Source organism: Elephantulus edwardii, unplaced genomic scaffold, assembly GCF_000299155.1.
Source record: "Elephantulus edwardii isolate Elephantulus edwardi_28Jun2011 unplaced genomic scaffold, EleEdw1.0 scaffold00208, whole genome shotgun sequence".
NCBI lineage: Eukaryota > Metazoa > Chordata > Mammalia > Macroscelidea > Macroscelididae > Elephantulus > Elephantulus edwardii.
Window position 1 is genome coordinate 1568174 of NW_006399958.1, and position 22334 is coordinate 1590507.

General features: G+C 43.5%; 1 protein-coding gene across 1 annotated transcript; it reads left to right on the top strand.

The window, feature by feature from the left end:
* Positions 1-18307: 18307 nt before the first annotated feature.
* On the top strand, positions 18308-21972 carry LOC102864397 (kallikrein-1E2-like). The gene is made up of 4 exons (XM_006897352.1): positions 18308-18353; positions 19734-19860; positions 21104-21343; positions 21840-21972. Exons 1-4 carry the CDS (start codon positions 18308-18310, stop codon positions 21970-21972), a joined length of 546 nt encoding a protein of 181 aa, XP_006897414.1.
* Positions 21973-22334: the final 362 nt, after the last annotated feature.

Sequence of the window (22334 nt, forward strand, 5' to 3'; positions counted from 1 at the left end):
TTATTATTTTTTTGTGTGTACCATCAAATCAGATCTGACTGGTACAGGAGGAAATTGTCCCGCCTTCTCCAGCCGAGCATCTGGTGGATTTGAACCATGTACCTCTGGGATTGCAGTACAGCTTCTTACCACTAGGCCACCAGAGCTCCCTAGACCGGCCCTTCTTGACACCTTGATCAGAGTATGTGAGATGGAGCTTCACCATCCTTGCCTCTACTTCTGAGGATAGTGCAAGCTTCCAATCTACTCATAGGGTTGGTCTAGGCCGTAGTTGACTCTATACACATACCAACAACCCATTCGCTCTTGCTCTCTCTCTCTCTCCTTCCCAGGATCCCAGAGCAAATTTAGCATGGAAGAATTCTCAAGCAAACAAGTTGTCATTGCTGCGTCCTGCAGTTCACTCATAAATGACTCTCCAATGGGTTTTCAGAGGCAGTAAATAATGCAGTAGGAAAGTGCCTTTCTCTCGTGGGTCAGCTGGTAGATTTGAACCATGTACCTTTGTGTTGGCAGCATAGCTCCTCACCACTAAGCTACCACAGTGCAAAGGAAACAGTAGTCATTACAAAAAACTAAGGCGAGGACAGAACTTTAAAATATATATAGCAGAGATTTCTAGAGACTTCATAGGAAGGCATTTTATAAAGGTTATGTATGTGTAAAAGAGAATTTTCTAAACCTTTGATCACAAGTAAAATGTCTGAATTAAATTCAGGTTTATGCTGCTTTTAGCAAGATCAAACTTTTCACAGATGTCTGTCCTTGGGCACCTTATCTGGCTAGCAACCATGAATAATTAAGAGACTGTTTTCTCTGCGGTCAAGGCAGGATGTGAAAGGAATACATCCAAGCAGGGGTTCTGACACAGATGAATTGGTGTAAAATGACCTTGAATATGCTTTTCATGATAAGGATATAGAAACAAAGATTCAAGCAGCTGTGGTCCTTTCCAGCCTGAAACAAACTCCTCCCCAGAGATCAACTGTTACTCTTACTCAAACGACAAGCCTATAAAGTGAATAATAACCCCAGGAAGGAATGAATGCTTCATTATTTTTTTTTATTTTATTGTTTTTGTGTGTGTGTTACCGTCAAATCAGATCTGACTGGTACAGGAGGAGATTGTCCCTCCTTCCTCGGCAGAGCATTGGGTGGATTCGAACTGTGCGCCTCTGGGATTGTAATTGCAGCTCCCTACCACTAGGCCACCAGAGCTCCCCGAATGCTTCATTATAATCAACAATCCGAAAACTAAGAGGGTCGCAATTGTCTAAACAGGAAGCTCATAAAGTAAGAAGGGGTCAGATAGTCATTACAAATTCTGTAACTTTGCTCAAGTTACTTAATCTTTCTGAGTTGAAGTTTTCTCAACCCATCTGTAGGATGGGCATAAAATCTCCCATTGTATGGAGATGTGGTGAGAATTTGATTCGAAAATGTAGGTACTTGATGGTAGTCATTTAATTTTGCAAAGCTTTTACTGTGGTAACCCCCACTCTCCCATCCAAATAACTGGGCATTGATATTCTGATTAGAATGGTTTCCTTTCCTTGCCAAATCACACTTTAAAAGAGATTGTAATTCTAAAATTAGAGTTATTATGTCTTTATCCTTTGCAAGGAACCACAACTTTCACTGGCAAGAGATTATTTCTGAGAAATCATGGTTAAGGCCAAGAAAAGAGAACATTCAACTTCCTGGGTGCGTGTCAGTAACTGATACGTATTCAGTTTATCTATAAGCTCTTCCTAATTGTTTAAGATATGAGTGGTATGAAACAGCTGAGTTTTATGCTATCTAAAATTGTGTAGCCAGAGTGCTCCTTGGAGGTAAACATGGCAAAACTTCATCTCGCATACCTTGGGCATGTCATGAGGAGAGGCTATTTTTCGGAAAGGGACAACATGCTTGGAAAGGTGGAAAGTCAGCGAAAGAGGAAGACCCTATATAAGACGGATCGATGCGGTGACTGAAGCAACGTACTCAAGTGTGTCAGAGATTTTGAGGACGCCACATGATAGGACAGTGTTTAAATCTGTTGCTCATATAGAGGTGCTAGGAGTTACACCAAACAACAAATACAACACTTTTATATTAGAAAATAATTTCTTCCCAGACTTTCTATAATTAAACAAAAGAATGGTAACTGAGAAAACATGCTTCTATTACCTGCCACAGGAATGGGATGGGGTTAACTCTACTCTTTTTGGAGACACAGAGGTTGAGTGAAATCCCAAAAGTTTTATTATATACACTAGCATGTAGACGACAGGGGGTACAAGCTTTCCAAATCTATCTCAGAAAGGGTGTGGGAAAGTTCATGTTTGTCCAACACTTGTAGGAGGGGGAAAGGAGGAATTATTTTTTAGTCTGGCCAACTGAAAAGACACTCATATATCTCAGAAATGAGGAGGGCCTAAAGCAGAGGGTCAGCCTAAAGTTCGCAATATAGATGGAGGCTCAACATCACGAAAACGAAGATTCTCACCGCTGGGAAAATCCGCAGCATGATGATAGAAGGAGAAGAGATTGAGACTGTTAACAATTTCCGCTTGCTCTGCTTCACAATCAACACTCTTGGTACCAGCAGTCAGGAAATCAAAAGACAAATTGCATTTGGAAAATCTGCTGTCAAATACCTCTCCAGAGGGTGGAAGAGCAAGGATGTCAGTCTAGAGACTAAGGTGCACCTGATCCAGGCCATGGTCTTTGCAATTACTTGTTATGCCTCAGAGAGCTGGACAGCGACCAGAGGGCATAAGAATTGATACCTCTGAGCTGGAAACAACCCAAGTGCCCATCCACAAATGAATGGATAGAGAAGCTGTGATATATTCACACAATGGAATACTATGCAGCATTGAAAAAGCAAGGAACTCATGAACTATTATGCAAAATGGATGATCCTGGAGGACATTATGCTGAGTGAAATATCTCAGTCACAAAAGGAAAAATATCGCATAGGGCCACTGTTATAAAACGGGACTGACATCGGGGTTGAGGGAAGGCAGACATGAATGATGTACACTGCATTGAAACAGATGAGGAAGAGAACTGTTTAAAAGGGATATATGGTTAGGTATTATTGTCATGACAAGAGTCCAGAACAATGGCTGCACAGTAGAGTGGACCTGCGGGGAGGGATTGCATAACAATGAGCTTTTCTTTTACTTTTCAAGGAGAAAAGTGAATTGGGGGGGGAGAGGGTGGGCAGGGAGAAAAGTGCAAAAATGAATGATTGGAAACCCTAAGTCTCTCTAAACTTCCATTAAAATTAATAAAAAAATAAAAAAAGAATTGATGCCTTTGAGTTGTGGTGCTGGTAAAGTACTGAAAATTCAAAGAAAACGAACAAGTCTGTCCCGAAAAGGGTGAAGCCAGGCTGCTTCTTGGAAACAAGGATTTTTGAGGCTCTGTCTCATCTACTTTGGGTATACTGTCAGGAGGGACCAGTCCTTGGAGAAAGACATCACGCTTGGAAAGGAAGAGTGTCAATGCAGGAGAGGAAGACCATGGGTGAGAAGGACTGACATATTAACTGGGGTAATTAATGGGGGCCGGTGTGTCCGAGACAGTGACATTGGCTCAGGATAGGGGAGGGTTCAGAGCTATTGTGCAGAGGTGTCGCTATGAATTGTAGTCGACTGGACAGCACATAACCACCACCAGCAGCAGCACCACCACCACCAGCACCACTACCAAGCAACCAGGCCCTCGGGCTTAGTCCATCGGGACCACAGTGGAGCTCCAAACTCTGTTCTCCGTCGGATCCAGGAGTCTGGGCCTCCGGTTTCCTTCCCACTCAATTCAGATCACTCCCATCCACTTTTTGCTGAGATCCTGCAGTCCTGGTTCTACGCCCCGTCCTCACTCGGATCCCGGGTCTAAGCTTCCAGAAATCTAGATTTTAACCCCCTTCCTCCCTCGGGCTCACAGTCTGCGCCCCAAACGGGCCCCACATGTCTCTGATCTACTCTCCAGCACCTCCTTCCTCTGACTCACAGTCCAGCCTCTTACATCATAATTCGACTCCGCCTCACCGCGCAGGCTCCGCCTCTTACCTGAGTCTCGCGGGCTCCTTCGCCGGATGGTCCCCAATCGATCTCCGCACTGACCACTCCCTTTGCACCGCGGCCCGGACATTCATTGCACGGTTCCCGCCTTTCTTTGTACGTCCCGCCTCTGCTTCCATGGTCCCGCTTAAGTCTCGCGAGAAGTCCAGTCGCTTCCCTTTCTGGTCCCCGCTCCGGGTCCTTCTTCATCACGTCCGCTTTTGGGGCTGTCCAAATATTTGCCTGAAGCCCTTGACAAAACCACAGTCCCAAATAGCGCCATGAAACTCTCTTTATACTTTCAGAGACACACTCTTGCCTTTGCAAAAAAACTGTAGTGAGGATACAGCCATTTTTCCCCCTTGTCCCAGCATCAACGCGAGGTCATCGTTACCGGCGATTACTGAGGATGCCACACATTTTGTACGCTCGGGAGACGGCGCGAAAGTATAAATAGGGCTCGCGGCCACGTGCTCATGAGTTGGAGGAAGTTGGCTTGTTTACCTGTGTTTGTCTCTATCTCTGCATGTCTCGTATAGAGGGTGACATCGTGACACGTGGTGTCTCATGTTATCTACGAGGGGGCCATTTGGCGAGAAGAGGGGCAAAGAGATGCGGAGAAGTAAAGATTTCTCAGCTGAGATCAACCCTAAATATTCACATTTTCTGGTAAGCATTAGGCTCTGTGTTTTCTCGTACAAAATTTAGAAGTCTTCTTTTTAACATGGTTTTTGGTTAAAGCAACATTTAGAAAACCAGGCTTTTGGATGGGGTTAGTCTAATAAGGAAAAAAGGCTGGTAACGATACTCGATGACTTTTGACAACTCATGCTTCTCCCGTTTGTATGTGTTAGAAAAAGAGAGAGTGAGAGTCAAAGAAGCTGGCCCCAAGAAAGGCACAGACAGCCCTTCTCTGAGAGTGACGTGGAGAAGGTAAAAATAGTGCAAGGGCAGTAAAGGACCGTTTCTTTCAATAGGGGGTTTTAGGGAGGAATAGATAGCAAAAATGATATTTGAGAAAAAAATGGAATTTGGGGTGGCAAGCCTGTCAGTTAACTTGAAAGTGGGCTTTTGTAATCAGGCCCAGACCCCTTAACAGGATCCACTTCTCTGGTCTGTTCGTATTTTGAGGAAATAGACATTACCAAGTTTCCTCAAGGAGTGATGAGGGTGGGAAGGTGGGGGGTTGGGGTGGCAACTGATCCTCTTTCTCCATTATGTCTTGGGAGCCTCTCTGGTGTCATAGTCCCTATGACTTCAGCAAACCTGGTTGTCCTATCACTCTCAGAATAGAATCCACTATTGTCTTGAAGGGCAAAAGATGGGCAGTCTTCAGTGGGATTTTACAGAGAGAACTTTGAAGAAAAAAATGTGTGAAGTTGTAGGAGGCTAGCGACCTTGTTTTGGAATGCTTTTGGGGGAGGAGGGAACCCTGGTAGCACAGCATTGAACCACTAAAAAAACCCCGAAATTATTAAAATTAGGGCAGAAATAAATGAAATAGAAAGCAAAACAAAAACAAACAGTTGAAACCATCAACAGAACTAGGAATTGGTTCTTTGAAAAGGTCAGTAAAATTGACAAACCCCTAGCACAACTAACAAAGACAAAGACACAAATAATGCAAATAAAAGATGAAACAGCTGATGTCACAACAGAACTAAGTAAACTAAAAAGGCTAACATTGGAATGTTAAAAAAAACTATACTGAAATATGAAAATAGAGAGGAAAGGGACAAATACTTAGAAATTCACAAGCTACCTAAACTGACATAAACCAAAGTTGAACACTTAAACAGACACATTACAAAAGGAGAAATTGAAAAGGTAATAGAACAACTTCCAGCTAAAAAAAAGCCCTGGAGCAGATGGTTTTAAAAGTGAATTTTATCAAACATTCACAGAAGAACTGTCACCAGTTCTACATAAACTATTTCAGAAAATAGAAAAAGATGGAATTCTCCCAGACTCATTTTATGAAGCAAACATATCCATGATACCAAAGTCAGGTAAAGACACCACCAAAATACAAAACTATAGGCCAGTATCTCTCATAAACACAGATGAAAAAAATCCTGAATAAAATCTTAGCCAATAGAATCCAACAATACATTGTTGTTGTTATGTGCCGTCAAGTCTCTTGTGACTCATAGCAACCCTGTTTACAACAGCCCTAAACTCTGCTCTGTCCTGTGCCAATTGCACTGTCTCCAATACACCCATCCTGATTACCCCTGTCATTAAAAATTAAAAAAAAAATTCACCATGACCAAGTGGGATTCATAAGGGGTATGCAAATCTGGTTCAACGTAAGAAAAACAGTGTAATTCATCACATCAACAAAGCAAAGAAAGAACCACATGATCCTATCGATTGATGCAGAAACGGCCTTTGACAAAAATCCAACACCCTTTCCTGATTAAAACACTCAACAAAATAGGACTGAAGGGGAATTTCCTCAACATAGTAAAAAGTCTATACACAACTAGGCAGACATGTCCACTATCACTTCTCCTGTTCAGTATTGTATTGGAAGTCTTAGCGATAGCAATAAGATAAAACCTGTAAATAAGGTATCTAAGTTAGCAAAGGGGAATACTTGACCAATTCAGCAAAGTGTCAGGATACAAGATCAACGTATAAAAATCACTTGGATTTCTCTACAGGGACAAAGAGAATACAGAGCTGGAACAAAGAAAAACAATACCCTTCACAGTAGTTAATCACAAGATTAAATACTTGGGAGTAAATCTGACCAGAAACACAAACGACCTATTCAAAGAAAGTTACAAAATATTATTACAAGAAACAAAAAGAGACCTTGAGAAGTGGAAGAATATCGCTTGCTCATGGATAGGAAGACTCTATTGTGAAAAGGGCAATACTATCAAAGGCAGTTTACACCTATGCAATCCCAATACAAATACCAATCCCATTCTTCAATGAGATGGAAAAGGCAATCTACAGTTTCATTTGGAATGGAAAGGAGCTCAAAATAAGCAAAACACTCCTTAAAAATAGAAACAAGGTAGGAGGCATCTCACTCCTGATTTCGAATCCTACTACACTGCCATAGTGGTCAGGACAATGTGGTACTGGTACAATGACAGACACAGAGATCAATGGAATAGAATTGAGAACCCGGAAATCAGCCCATCTACCTATGGTCTACTGAGGGTTGCAGAGTGGAGTATACTGGGGGTGGGGGTGGAGGTGTCTGGGGGGATTGTATACCACTGAAGGGGTTTTTCTGTTGCTTTTCAAGGAAAAGAGTGAACTGGGGGTGGGGGTGGGGGGTGAGAAAAGTGCAACAATGAATGAATGGAAATCCAAAATCTCTGTAGATGTTCATTGAAATGAATAAAAGAAGTTATTATTAATTTTCATGAGAATTCACAGAGGTTTTGTCCAGATCTTCCAGTGGGCCTTCAAGAGGTAGCAAACTACTCGAGGAGAACATACACATTTCTTACATGGAACAGTTGGTAACTTCAACTTTAGGTTGGCAGTACAGTTCTTAACTACTAAGGAAACAGAGCTCCCCTTTTGTTCTTAGTAATCGTCTTTTAACACCCGAAGATTTCCTGTGATTTATTCTCTATCCTCCCCTGCCACTAGAGAAGGCAAGACTCGTTTCTTGTTCACTCATGTCCTCTTACGGACTACTGAGGAACATGCAGTAGATGTTCAGGGAAGAAAGCACGAGCTATGATGAGGAGAAGTGACATACAGATGTCGTGCAAGGAGGAAGATAAAAATTGATCAGAGATCTGAGGCACAGGTTGAGTGGGTACAGTGGGCATCAGTGAAGACCGTGTTGTTTAGTGCTTACCCCCCAGATTGGAAACATTCTTAGGCTCTCTCCCCATAGAATCTTTGAGGGAGATACTCACTCATCCAGCAGGGGATTCCGGTGTCATAAACTTTTTTCTACAACACAGAACATGGTCTCTGTGAAGAATCTATTGTGCATGTTTTTACACTACTGGTAAGGCAGGACATTGACATTTGCGCAGTTTAGTGTGTTTCGTTTTGAGAATGCAAACCATTGAGAAACAGAGCTGTGATGGGAATGCAAATAGATTCCCATACTCCTCTTAGAGCCAAGAGTTTGGGCTCCCTGGGGCTTGATTATCTCGAACGTACTGTTTTTTGGTTTGTATATATCCCAAGATGAAAGACAACACCAGCTCCCCACTTCTGGCCCCCTTACAGGCAGTGTTAGGGTTTTCATTTGACGTGTCGTGTTAACAGGCTCTTTAAGGTGAAGCAACATGACTTTATGGCTGTAGCTAAGGGGTTGACAGATAATTTTGTTGCAGAATTCTGGGTGTTAGATGGCACGGGCAACTTCCATCCATTGTGCTTGCTTGTCATAAAATACATTAATGTAACGGCAGTCCACACAGACCCTGTAAAATGATGAACCTGAGGAAGAGAGAAATGGACGTTATTAGTGGAGAGGAAATGATGCAAGGGATTTGAGCAGGGAATCCGGACATGAGAGAGAGACGGCTATAGATTAAAGGGGAATGAGAAGGGAATAAAGATTGAAACAGTGACATGGAAAGGGGAAATCTGCAGAGCACATAAAAGGAACTGGTAAAGACATAACCAAAGAGAATAGCCTCTCCAATATATTTCAAGGAGGTAGGTATATCCCTTTGCAAATGTAATTTTCTAATTTATTTTTATTATTTTACCCATAAAAAAAAAAGAAAAGGAACAGATGTAGCAAAAGGAGAGCAGAAGGAAGACTGAGAAACAGACATGGAAAGAAGGAGGTACTGTGGACACCACAAAGAAGAAATGATGGGCAAATTGGAAAAAGGCCAGAGATGTTAGAAAAGGACACTGGAGTGGGGTGGAATTGTGTGGGAGACAAAGCATCAGAGAGTAAAAGAGCAGAGAGGTGGATGCTTGGGTTCAGGTGGAGGAGGAAGGCAGACAGAGACAAGTTGAGATGTTACTGTGTGAGTGATCAGTGATCTCACAAAGCCCAGAATGGTTATCTCCTCCTGCATCCCAGAACCTTTGTCTTCCTGTTTCCCTTGCTTGCCCCTTTACTGTACTCAATCACTGCCCCCATTCCCAGTGTCTCCTTGAAAAAGATTGGTGGTCCAGGAGGGAGAAGTCATGGAGAAACTTGCATGATTCCCTCTCTAGCACTCACCTCCTGGCACTGGTGTAAGTTTTCTTTCTGGGGTCCACCCAGCCTCATCCTGATGTGTGTCTGTTCAATAGGGATGGACACAAGGTTTGGGGCACACACACAGAGTCGAGACATAGGCATAGATGAAGATAATGCAGAGACCAAACTGATGGAGGAGCGATCCAGAGATGGATGGAGAAACAAGGCACCCCAGAGCTGTGGAGACTGAGAAGAGAAAGGGAATTTGAAACCAAACCATGATCACACAGAAGTAACACACCGACAGAGCGAGTTATCTACAGGAAGAACAACAACGGAAGAGTCAGAGAACCGACACACATGGCCAAGGAGAGAGCAATTCTGGTCATCAGCCCCAGCTCACCATGTTTCCTGGGAACCTGGACTAGCACCTCCCCTACTCTTCCTATCTCCTTCTTCCCTGTAGGTTATCCCAACGAAATGGTCCTTGCTCATTCCCACAGGGTGAATGAAGAACCCTTCCCTTCATAATTTTCCAGCCACAATGCACATTTTTCCACAATGGGCGGGTGTGAGGACCCACTGAGGGTGGGTCGGGCCCAGAACTCAAGTTATCAGCAGAAGAAAACACAGCCGCCTGCCGGGTATGGCGATAACGTACACGTTTTCTGTAGTCTTTTCTACATGAATTTATGGGTGATGCAGAACCTGTAAGAGGAATGGTAGGAATCAAGTCTAGGGTTAAAGGAAGTTGTGTTTTTGGACGGTCTTGGGCCAGAGGAGCAGAATTGGCAGAGTGGTGGGATGGGTCGTAATATATTGAGTGGGCTGGGGAGCTCTGGTGGCCTAGTGGCAAGAAGCTGCACTGCAATCCCAGAGGCACACGGTTCAAATCCACCAGATGCTCTGCCGAGGAAGGAGGGACAATCTCCTCCTGTACCAGTCAAATCTGATTTGACGGTACACACACATAAAAATAATAAAATAAAATAAAAATTAAAAAAATATATTGAGTGGGCAACAAAACAATTTATGGAGAAGGATGAGGACAGAATGTGAAGTAGGGACCCTCTCCCCTTCTCTCACCCTCTTCCTCTGTCTCACCTGTCCATCCCAGGGGGAAGAAAAGCCCCCAAACCAGGACCCACATGGTGACAAAGGTATACGGCATCAGATACATGATGAAGTGGCATCTGGGAAGCCTGCCTGGATAGGCTTTTATAAGATTTCTTCCCCTAGGATCTCTCCCTGGCCCTGTTGGCAACCTAGTGTTGTCCAAGGCTCTGCCTATGTTGATTGGACCAAGATAATAGAGATGTTGGCAAAAGGCAAATTTATGGATTGCCACAAAGGTGTGAGTGGACTGCCAATTTGCAGCACACCCAGAAGTGCACAATGTCCTGTTTTATGGACTGCTGGACATAAGCATTGCATACAAGCCTTCCAATCTGTGCTCTGTGATTCTGAGCTTATCTGTGGTCTTTCAGTTCCTAGATAGCTGCATTCACCACGTGATAGTGGCAAGGGATATCATGGAGCCCTTGTGGCTGGAGAGCAACACGGTATCATGATGATGTTCATAAGAATTGAGAATTAAAGTGCTCAGAGTTGCTCTGCTCCATTGTCCCTGCACATACTGAGATTCCTTAGAACCTTGGGTTCCCCAAGACTTTCTAAGTCTGGAGGACTTCTTATCCTTCTAAATTAGTCAGTTGTTCCTGCTTATGCCTTGCAGATATCATAAAAGTCTACATAAACACACCCCACACTCGCCTCCCGATCACTGGTTCCAATTCTGCCTTCCTTCCCCAAGGCTAAATACCTCTGTTATCCTTTCCTGTTCACTCTCAAATCTAGAATTCCCTAACTTTCACCAAGTCCATGCATGCAGGCTACCAGCGATCTCATTCTCCATCTGCTGATCCATCTGCACACTCAGAATCCTACACCCTGCCTAATTAGGGGGCTACAACATGGATCACAGGGGTAGGGGAAATCCATCTACGAAGATGAAGGAAATCCCACAGTAAAAGCCTCAAGACAAAAGGGACCACTTCTCACAGTTGCAAGTGGATACACATCACTCACTTCCTCTTACCTCCTCACCTTTCTAAATCACTGTGAGAAAGGAATCCTTCCTCTGTCTTTCTGATGCCCAATCATAAAGATAATGCCTCACGCTACAACAGATTGTTTACTTGCCATAATGGTAAATAGCCTTGATCTTTTGATAGATGAGTGGTCTGTTTGCTGTCTACAATGTTGAAAATAGTCTCTTGAAGAGATATTTTTAGTGTCCTAGATAATAAATGTTCTGCTTCTTATCACAATGGATTGTTTCTTTTTCATGATACTAAGTGTAATATATCCCCACAAAGGAGGTCTATTCTAAGTAATAGTCAACATATATTTAGAGGGACGAAAAACAGGCAAGGGTTCTTTTAGTCGCCTTAGAAGGATGAATATCTCTAAGCGCAATTCCCTCAATTGTGACACAAAAGCTTTCACTAGGGTCAGTGCAATCACCCTCATGGGACATGGGCATCCAGATAAAGTGATAGGAAGTTGGACCCTGTGCTCCTCACTGGGTTATGCTCCATCCATGCTATGCACTAAAGTTGACTCTGCTAAGAGAGTCACTGAAATTGCTTTAAAGCTTGAACACCATCCCCTCCAATATGTCCTGCCTGGCTTAATTCTTTAACCAGGTGAGTGGAGCAGACCTTGACATTGACTTCATCGTATTATTATTGGTGCTGAAACACATGCTCACCTGAGAGGTTGGCTTGTTCACCACCACAAATGCCAGCAAGGTAGTCACAAAGCTCTTAACTGGTGAATGTGAAAATGCTGGTTTGGAGTTTGTGGTAGAAGAGACTAAAAAGAGTATTCTCCCCCCCCCCTTTATTTCCCAACCATCATGGAAGGATGCACTCTTTTCTCTCTGTTTTGTTCATGTGGGAGGTAAACATAATTGTTGCTCTGAGTGGGTGAAACAAGGCATTGTTCTCAGATACCCTGGTAAGAGGCATCTTGTAGAAGTTTGATGGGATTACTCTGTGGGGGTATTAGGTTTGTGTTTTTCCTCCTGAAGAGTGGAAAGCAGAACAGGAACCCATGCATGATTTCTTTGGTAAGTGGAGAAGGAAACCATTTCTTCCTAGGAGAAAGGAATACATAATAGAGTAATGGAGTTTTTCAGTTAAACAGATGAAGGGATTAATATCACAGTATGTGAAAGGCAGATGGCAGCCCCAAACATGTCATGTGCTCTTCATAGGATATGCCCCACAAGGATCTTGGCCTTGAAATCACCTGATAGGTCCACGATAATGCAGATTTCATATAGGACACACCTATTGCATTCCACATGAACTTCACTTTTGTACCCATTGTTGGTTTTGTGTATAATGTGAGATGTGAATCCTGTTTGAATTTTCTTTAATGGATGCTCCATTTTTTCACCATCAATTGCCAAAGAAAATGTAGTTTCTCTGGCTGATGGGTTTTATTTTCTTGTTAAATACCAGTTGACCACACGTAGACAGGGTGATTTCAGGGCTCTTATTTCTATTTCATTGGCCTATATTCCTGTTATGATTACTATTGCCATACTGTTTTTGTTGCTGTAATTGTGTAGTTATTATGTTTGGGGATCATGGAATATGGTGGCAGGTCTTACATACATGTAAGTGTGTTAATGTACACTAACTACATGTCCAAATACACTAAACACTCCACCATTCTGTGAGGATGTGGTGTAGAGCATTCATTGCAATGTGGGTGGACAAGAATGTGCATATAAATAGAAGGCTTCAGAGGGCAGCAAGGGAAGACTAAAGTATTACAATGAAATGTGCAAGGAGCTGGAGTCAGAAAATCAAAAGGGCCAAACTCGCTCGGCATTTCTTAAGCTTAAGAAACTGAAGAACAAATTCAACCCTCAAGTTGCAGTACTTAAGTATGCTTTGGGGAGAATATTAAATGATGCAGAAAACATTAAAAGAAGATGGAAAGAGTATACAGTGTCATTGTACCAAGAGGAATTGGTGGACCCAGAAGAATTTCATGAAACAACGTATGAGCAAGAGCCTGTAGTGATGAAGGAGGCAGTTCAAGCTGCTCTGAAAGAATCAGCAAAAAACAAAGCCCCATGAATTGATCGCATACCGATTGGCATATTCCAACAAACATGCTGCCCTGGATGTGCTCACTAAATTGTGCCAAGAAATCTGGAGGACAACCACCTGGCAAACTGACTTGAAGAGATCTATATTTGTTCCCATTCCAAAGAAAGGTAATCCAACAGAATGTGGAATCATCAATATTATTGCTATCATATGCAAGCAAGATTCTGCTGAAGATCATCCAAAAGCGATTGGAACAGCACATCAACAGCGAACTGCCTGAAGTACAAGCTGGATTGAGAAGAGGCCACTGGGGATATTATAGCTAATGTCAGATGGATCTTGGCTGAAAGCAGAGAGTATCCGAAGAATGTCTATCTCTGTTTCATTGACTATGCAAAGGCATTTGACTCTGGAGATCACAGCAAACTGTGGCTGACTCTGAGAAGAATGGGAATCCCAAAATAATTGTCCTTATGTGAAACATATTTGGACTAGGAGGCTGTTGTCAGAACAGAGCTAGGAAACACTGCATGGTCTACAGTTCGAAAGGGTGTGCGTCAAGGATGCGTCTTATCTCCATATCTTTTCAATCTATATGCAGAACAGATTATCCGGGAGGATGGGCTCTATGAGTAGAAGTGTGACACTGGAGGTAGACTCATCAGAAATCTGTATTATGCAGATAACACAACCCTGCTTGCTGAAACTGAGGAGGACCTAAAGTGCTTGCTGCAGAAGGTCAAGGATTGCAGACTTCAATGTGGATTGAAGTTCAACGTCAAGAAAACAAAAATTCTCACTACTGGGTCAATCGGCAGCATCATGATAGATGGTGAAGAGATTGAAAGTGTTGACAGCTTGAGTTTGCTTGGCCCTACGAATCAACCCACTTGGTACCAGCAGCCTGTAAGTTAAAGGAGAATTGCATTGGGGAAAGTCTGCTGTCAGACACCTATACAAGATACTGAGGAGCAATGATATTAGTCTGGAGACTAAGGTGTGCCTGTTATAGGCCATGACCTTTGCCAAAACGTTTAGAAGAGGACCTCATATGAACTCTGGGGACTGAGTTCAATAATACAAGATTCTGTTCTGAAATAAGGCCACATTGGAAGTACTGGTAAAGTAGGACTAAAAATTGAAAATAAATATTTGAAAGAGCTAATTCCATCCAATACACATTTGATGTTGAGGGGTTTTTCCATGTTTATTTGCCATCTGTGTATATTCTGGCTGAGGTATTTCTTCAGGTCTTCAGTTCATTTTAATGGGGTGTTTGTGTTCCTCCTGTGAAATTTTAAGATTTGTGTACCAAGGATGTGTTTTGTACATGTTTTCCTTCAGTTTGTACCTTACCTTTTCAATCTTAATAAAGTAAGACATTTTTCCTCCCTTTTTTGAACCATGCTTTTAATATTTATCTTCAAACTCCCACCAACATCAAGTCCAGACTCCTGACATAGTTATCTTAACTAAATTTTACCCACTTTTGTGTCCTATACTTAAATCTATGATTTTTTTTTAAAAAAAATTGTGAAAGATGAAATGGCACAGGATCCCATCTTCCCACTCTTCCAAAATGTGGACATACAATTTGTTTTTAAACCATTTGTTGAATGATTCTCCATTGAATAGCCCTTTTTGTTGGTTAATGTTCATTTGATTACATTTTTCTTAGTCTGTTGTTGGGTTCTCTGTTGTGTTACATTGATTTACCTGAGTTCTCTTTTACCATGTCTTAATTATTGTAGCTTTCACTAAGAGGATTAATTTTTAAAGTCTGGGATTGCTCACAATATGCCTTTAATAGAATTTCATTCTGTCCATAGGATCAGTAGGGATCATCTCCCTGTCATTTCTGATATTTTTAATTTGTATCTTCTCTTGTGGGTTGACTAGATGTCTCTCAGAGTACCAATCTTATGAAGAAAATTGCCTTTGTTTTCTTTGATATCATCAACTGAGTTTTCAATTTTAATTTATTTTTCTTTGTTTCTTTTAATTTTGGCTTTAAGTTTAAATGTCTCTCTTGAGTAACATGAGGTAGAGAGACTATATGTAGGCAGATCCTCAGGGTTGAACAATGGCCTTGTTTGGGACCTTAGGGTCAAGGAGACACAGGGGCCACGTCGGTTGAAAAACAGTATCTGCCAAGCTAAGGAGCACTCACACGTCTGTCCTAGAGCATGGGCGTACAGTGTATCGTCCAAAAATAGGATCTGGTGAGGATTAGTAAACTGGGCCTAGTGAAGGACTGAAACAAATGAAGGGTAGGTTTGCAAAGTGAGTTGAGTTTCTATGTGGTAGACCGGACCCAGTGGGAGCCGGAGAGATTGAAACCTTGGGATTTTCCACAACATCCCCAAAATTCAGCTCCTCTTTGAATCATGTGCTTTCTCTTCACCATCTTGCTAATGATCATCAACTAGGTCCTTTTTTTTTCTATAATTATATTTTATTAATTTTCATAAACATTTACAGAGATTTTGGGCTTCCACTCATTCATTGTTGCACTATTCTCTCTACCCTCCTCCCAGTTTGTTCTTGTCCAAATGCCACAGTGCTTGTCAAAGCCAGTTCTGATTAATCTTCTTTGTCAGTGTATCCTTTGCCATTCCCTATCACTCCTCCCTGAGAGAGACTTCACCCTGATTCATAAGGAAAAGGGGATGGCGTATTCTCTTAGCTACTTCCTGCTGAAAAGGGACGCTGTGGGTTTCAGGGTGAAGATCTTCTCTCACTACTCTAAAGGGCCCCTTTGGCAGTAGGAAACACATAGACTATTATGGAGATTGATTTTGGAATTTAGATGCACTCTTATTGATTGTGCTTAGCCGTACATGTTCATATCCTTGAAGATGTATCATGGGAGTGTGATTCAGCTCTCAGCCTTCTGGATTCTGCCAATTACCAGCCATGCCGTCTCGTAGAGACCATAGGATGATCTCTTCCACACTGTGTCTAACTTACCTTAGTCACCTGCTCATGACCTGTAGTTACCCAAGAGCTTTCATGGGCCTGGAATTTTCTTTGCTAAGTTTGCTTTTCAGTTTACAACTGTTTGGGCTCATTTAGTGACTTGATACACTCCTCCTACAATCTTGTATGTTCAGCTTTCAGTACCTGACAGTATATTTTATGATTTCACATTATAAAAGTTGAACAATCACAATGAGATCTAGCTGGTTTGTTGTATCCATACTGGGGGAAGAAACTAACCAAACAAACCAACAAACATAATACCCAGACCGAACCATTCCACCAATCTCCAAAAAATTCACCCAACAAGGTCACTCTAATAACGTAGTCTATATGGCTTTGTGCTGTTTATCCAAAAGCAGCACCTTTCTGACGATCCAAATCTCCCAACTGTTGTGTGGAGAAAATCTGGACAAACTGTGCCCTTGCAAGTTCACAGAAATTCAATTACATGGAAATAACAATCTTACTGAATCCTAATTTGAAATTAATGGAAATGTACCTGAATGTGGAATTATCAGATATTCCATCTGGGTTCAGAAAATGCCATGGCACAAAGAACACCTATCTGATTATCAGTCAGATGGAGTTTGGATGAAGGTAGAAAATATCATGAATATGGTCATTTGTGTTTTATTCATAATACAAAGATCTTTGTGTTGTCTTTTTTTATGGTGAGAGAAATTTATATTTAGAATTACCCCGCTGGACTCAGTTTAGATGATCCCAATTTTGTTGGCAACATCCAAAGCATCATAGTCAGGAGCTAGTCAAACACAGGCCTTCTTCTCTCTATCAAACCTAATCAAAGTGTTGACCTTGGCCACATCAGTGTCACAGAGCTTCTTTACAGCTTGTTTAATTTGGTGCTTGTTGGCCTTGACATCCACAATGAACACAAATGTGTTGTTATCTTCTATCTTCTTCATGGCTGACTCAGTGGTCAGGGGAAATTTGATGATGCGTAGTGGTCAAACTTGTTTCTCCTGGGGGCGCTCTTCTGGGGGTTTTTGGGCTGCCGTCGGAGTCTCAGCGTCTTAGACCGCCGGAAGTGGGTGACGTGCGGATCTTCTTCTTCTTTTTTTTTTTTTGTGGCTGTGGACGCCATTCAGGACGCCTTCTTGGCCTTTCACACCTTTTCTTTGGCTTCAGTTTTGGGAGGGGCAGGGGCTTCCTTCTTAGCTTTTGGCGCCATCTTCGTAGAAAGGGATATTTGTGTTCTTTGTTGTTATTTGCTGTTTCGTTGTCTGGTGAGTCAAAATGAGTCACGAGCTCTGTCCTTCTTTCTATCCTGAGCCTATCTCACTGTCCCTGACATCAGAGGAAATCATGGTCGATTTTTAGAAGAATGGAAATCCAAGGACACTCAATTGTGCTTCTGTGAAATCTCTACCAAAACCAAGAAGCTGTTGAATGAACAGAACAAGAGTACCTGTATGGATGAAAATTAGGACAGGTGATTTTCAGGGTTGTATCCTTTTTCCATACCTAGTCATGTTATGTGCTGAGCACATGAGCAGTTCAATCCTCATTATTCTAAACAACCCGAAATCATATTGCTTCCCAGCAACATGCACTCCATGAAATTGCTTCCCACTGTCACTCGGTGAATGCACTCAGCTTAGGACTGACTGACCAGAGATTAGAAACTCGAACCACAGAGCACAGATTGGAAACTTGTATGTAGAGCTTGAGTCGCAGGCGACTCGATGGCACATAACAACAACAACATGTAGAGCTTCATATCCATCAGTTGATGAAACTGAAGGGCACATCTGGGCATACTCCAAGTCTAAAGTCCACTCATGCCTCAGTGACAATCCCAGAGAGGTTGCACTGTGCCAACATCTGTATTCACTTGGGCCAATCAGCACAGGCAGAGCCTTGGACAGCAGCAGGTTGACAACAGTGTTGAAGAGACGCCCTGGGGGAGGAAACCTTATAAAACCCGTTCCAGACAGGCTGCACAGCTCCCATTTCATCATTCGCCTGATGCTGGATACACTGTCACCATGTGGCTCCTGGTTTTTGGGCTTGCTTTCTCTCTCAGATGGACAGGTGAGAAAAGGGAGAGGGGGAAGGAAGGAGAAAGGACGCCCACTTCACATGCTGCGCTCACCATCCTCCATAACTCCTTAGCTGCCCACTCACCACCTCCCTTTGTGACCTTCCACTTAAAATCCACTGCATCTCACCCAAACCTCCCTAAAACTTACCTCCTTCTCCTTTGCACAAGACAGGACAGGGTTCACATGTGCTGTTTGCAGGGTTGCTACGAGTCTTACTTGACCCGACGGCTCAGAACAACAACGCCTTTCTATTCTATCACATTCACCACACTCTTATTCTCACTCAGGAACTTAAGGGCTCTCCTCTCATTCACGATCCCCAGGGACTTCCTACTCTTCTCCAATTGACTTTACCCAAGGAGTAATCTCAGATTCCTCTTTTGATAGTACTGTTCACTGCTTTTAGTTCATTCTGACTGATCACAATTCTATTTTTCCTATAGTACAACAGCGCCATAAGGTTTCCTGACTCTAAACAGGAAGTGCTGGTGATCTCATGCTAACATGTTGTTCTATCAATGCAAAGACAAGAGGGTCAAATACATGGAAAACCTATCAGGTCATTTATAGCCTCGAGAAACTACCTGGAGGGTCTAGTGTGGTTCGGATACACTGGATGGCAAACAATAATCTTAACAAAACCAGCTCTCCAGGCTGTTTCTCCACATGCTATGATGAATGCAAGGGGTACTTTGGAATATTGGTTTAGCAGTTAAGAAGAAACCATTGGCAACACCGAAGGATGATATTTGGAGTTTGCCACTTGTTTCCGTTTATGTTCAGGGAATTTGGGTGGTCCACTGGTTGGAGTTGCCCTCCCAACCCAAAGGCAAGGGTTTGAATTCAATAGCTACTCTTCAGGGGAAAAATGGGCAGTCTCCTCCCATGTGGTTTACAGCCTCTGTGAGTTGTTTCTGGTTCGTTGCCACAGAATCACCACCACCATCTAGATCAAGGTATCCTCTCCCTGCACCAGGTCTCTTAGAACCTGCTCATCCCCTCTTGCTCTTAGGTCTACCATAAAGATCTCACTCATATGGTCATCCCTCACACCTGCGTGTTGCCAGGCTCATCTTTTTTCTTCAATTCATTTCTTTTTTATGTGTGTACCATCTACTCAGATCTGACTAGTACAGAAGGAGATTGCCCCTCCTTCTCCAGCAGAGCATCTGGTGGATTCAAACCACATACCTGTGGGATTGCACTGCATCTTCTTGCCACTAGTCCACCAGAGCTCCCCAGCCAGGTCCTTCTTGACACCACTCTTCCATCCCACCACTCTGCCAACCCTCCTCCCTTGACCACCAAGCCCCTCCGAACCACACAGCTTCTTTTATCCCTAGACTAATTCCTACCTTTCTTGTTACAGGTGCTGCACCCCCCATCCACCCAAGAATGGTGTTTGGCTGGGACTGTCCACCTTTGGAACACCCCTGGCAGGCGGCTGTGTTTCCTTCTCATCACCTAATGTGTTCAGGTGTCCTGATCCACCCTCAGTGGGTGCTCACAGGGGCACAATGTGGAAAGCGGTACATAGTGGCTGGAAAATGAAGAAGGGAGGGGTTCTCCTGTCTTCCTGCAGGAATGAGGAAGGACCATTTCCCAGGGATAATCCACAGGGAGGAAGGAGACAGGAAAGAGGAGGTTTCCAGGAGAGATCTCGAGCTGGGACTAATGACCCACAACTGCTCTCTCCGTGGCCGTCTGCGTCGGTTCCGTCTCTTGCCTTGTTGCTCTTTCTGCCTGTAAATCACTCGCTCTGTCTGTGTGTTCCCTCTGTGTGATCCTGCTGTGATCTCAAACTCCCTTTCTCTTCTCAGTTCCTACAGCTGTGGAGTGCCTTGTTTCTCGATCTCTGGATTTCTCTGCCATTCGCTTGGTCTCTGCTATATCCCCCATCTCTCCCTGTGGTCCTTCTCTGTGTGCCCCAAACCTTGTGTCCAGCCGTACTGAACATACACACATCACCGTGGGTCTAGGTGGACCCCTGAAGGAAGAAGTACTCCAGCGCCAAGAGGAGAGTAGTGGAGAATGTCTCATGTCCTTTTGTCCATGGCATATCCTCCTGGCCCATCTTTCTAAAGGAGACACTGGGAACGGAGGGAGTGAGTTGTGAATGAGGTGGGTGAGGAACAAGGAAGAGAAAAAAGGTGCTGGGATTCAGGAGGAGATAACCAAGCCGGGCTGAGTGAGATCACTGACTGCTGGGAAACACGCAGTCACTTCTCAGTGAAGACTCTGCCTTCCTCCTCTCCCTGACTCCCAGTATCCAGGTCCCTGCTTTTACTCTCTGGTGCTTTGTCTCCTACTCATGTCCTTCCCACTACGGTGTGGGCTTGTACTATCACTGCCCCTTTTCCAATTTGACCATCATTTGTTCCTCTGTATGTAGTGTTTGCAATACCTCTTTTTTTCCATGTCTGTTTCCAACTATCTTCCTCCTGCTCTCTTTGCTCTGCCTGTTCATTTTCTTGAGGGGGAAATAGAGTAGAAAACTACATCCCAAGGGCATGTTCCTCCGTCCTTGAAATATGGGAGGCTGTTCTCTTCGTTCATGCTTTTCTCCTTTCCACTTGTCTGCTCTGCAGATTTTCCCCTCCTTCATTTTGTCTCAACCTTTACTCCGTTCTCATTCCCTTTTATGCTAATTTCCTCTCTCTCATCCCAGGATTCCTTACTGAAATCCCTTCTTATATCATTTCCTTCCCGCTAACGGCCTCCATTTCTCTCTTCCCCAAGCTCATCATCATACAGTGTCTGTCTGGGCTGCAATGACATTCATGTACATGCTGAAAAGGATGCCCAGTGGATGGAAGTTGCCCGTGCCATCCGACATCCAAAATACTGCCACCCATTTGAGTGTTGGCCCCTTAACTACAGCCACGACATCATGTTGCTTCACCTTAAAGAGCCTGTTAAGATCACACATAGAGTGAAGACCATAGGACTGCCCACCAGGGGCCCACGAATGGGGAGCCTGTGTGGTGTCTCATCTTGGGATTCGTACATGTCAAGAAGAGGTACACTTGGGATGATCAAGCCCCAGGCACCCCAAACTCTTGGTTCTAAGGGAAGAGTATGGGAATTCGTTTGAATTCCCATCACAGTTCTCCTTCTCAATGGTTTGCATTCTCAGAACCAAATCCGCTCACCTGTGCAAGTGCCAAGGTCCTGCCCAACCGGGAGTGTAGCAACTGGCCATATAGAAACATAACAGAGACCATGTTCTGTGCTGCGAATCCACCTCGCAGCAACCCAAACCCCTGCTGGGTGAGTACCTCCCTCCTTTCAGGGATCTATGGGTTGAGGGAAGGAAAATGCTTCTCATCTGTAGGGCTGTGTACTACTAAACAAGGGGGTCTTCACTGCTGCCCACTCAATTTGTGCCTCAGATCTCTGCTCCGTGTTGACCTTCCTCGTAGTGACATCTGTATGTCACTTCTTCACACAAAAGCTCACCCTTCCTTCCCTTCAGCTTGCTGAACGTGTACTATAAACCCGTCTCTCATCTCTCAGAGAACGTGCAGGAGCGAGAAATGAGTCCTGACTCACAGGACACTTTTGCTGACACATCAGTATATCCGTCAGAGGAAATCTCTTGGTGCTAAACGTGGCTTACTAACCAAAACGGGAGAGCTGAGGTGTTTTATTGGTAAAGAATTGCTCTTCCAGCTTAAAGGGTCACAGCTTGGATCCACCAGCTCATCCATGTGAGAATCGTCCTTCCCCACAGTAGCCTCCAACTCTGGAAAAGCCACTGTAGGGTCAGCTGTGACAGGACAGTACAACATGCACGCGTCATTCAAAGCCTGGCAGTTACCATCCACGTGGATGGGTTTCAGAACATAAGTCACACCTTAGTATACGCTCTAGACCATTATTACTCTGCACATGAGGTTGTCACAAGTCGCAACTGATTCCACAGTAATGGCATATTGAGATGCAGTTTGCTATGTGAAGAGCAAAGAGA

Excerpts from the sequence above, each read along its gene's own strand:
- LOC102864397 (XM_006897352.1), top strand. The coding sequence starts at position 18,308 with ATGTGGCTCCTGGTTTTTGGGCTTGCTTTCTCTCTCAGATGGACAG. Across the intron at positions 18,354-19,733 it reads TTTCTCTCTCAGATGGACAG|GTGCTGCACCCCCCATCCAC; the intron begins GTGAGAAAAGGG and ends TTCTTGTTACAG. Across the intron at positions 21,344-21,839 it reads GGCCCACGAATGGGGAGCCT|CTTGCTGAACGTGTACTATA; the intron begins GTGTGGTGTCTC and ends CCTTCCCTTCAG.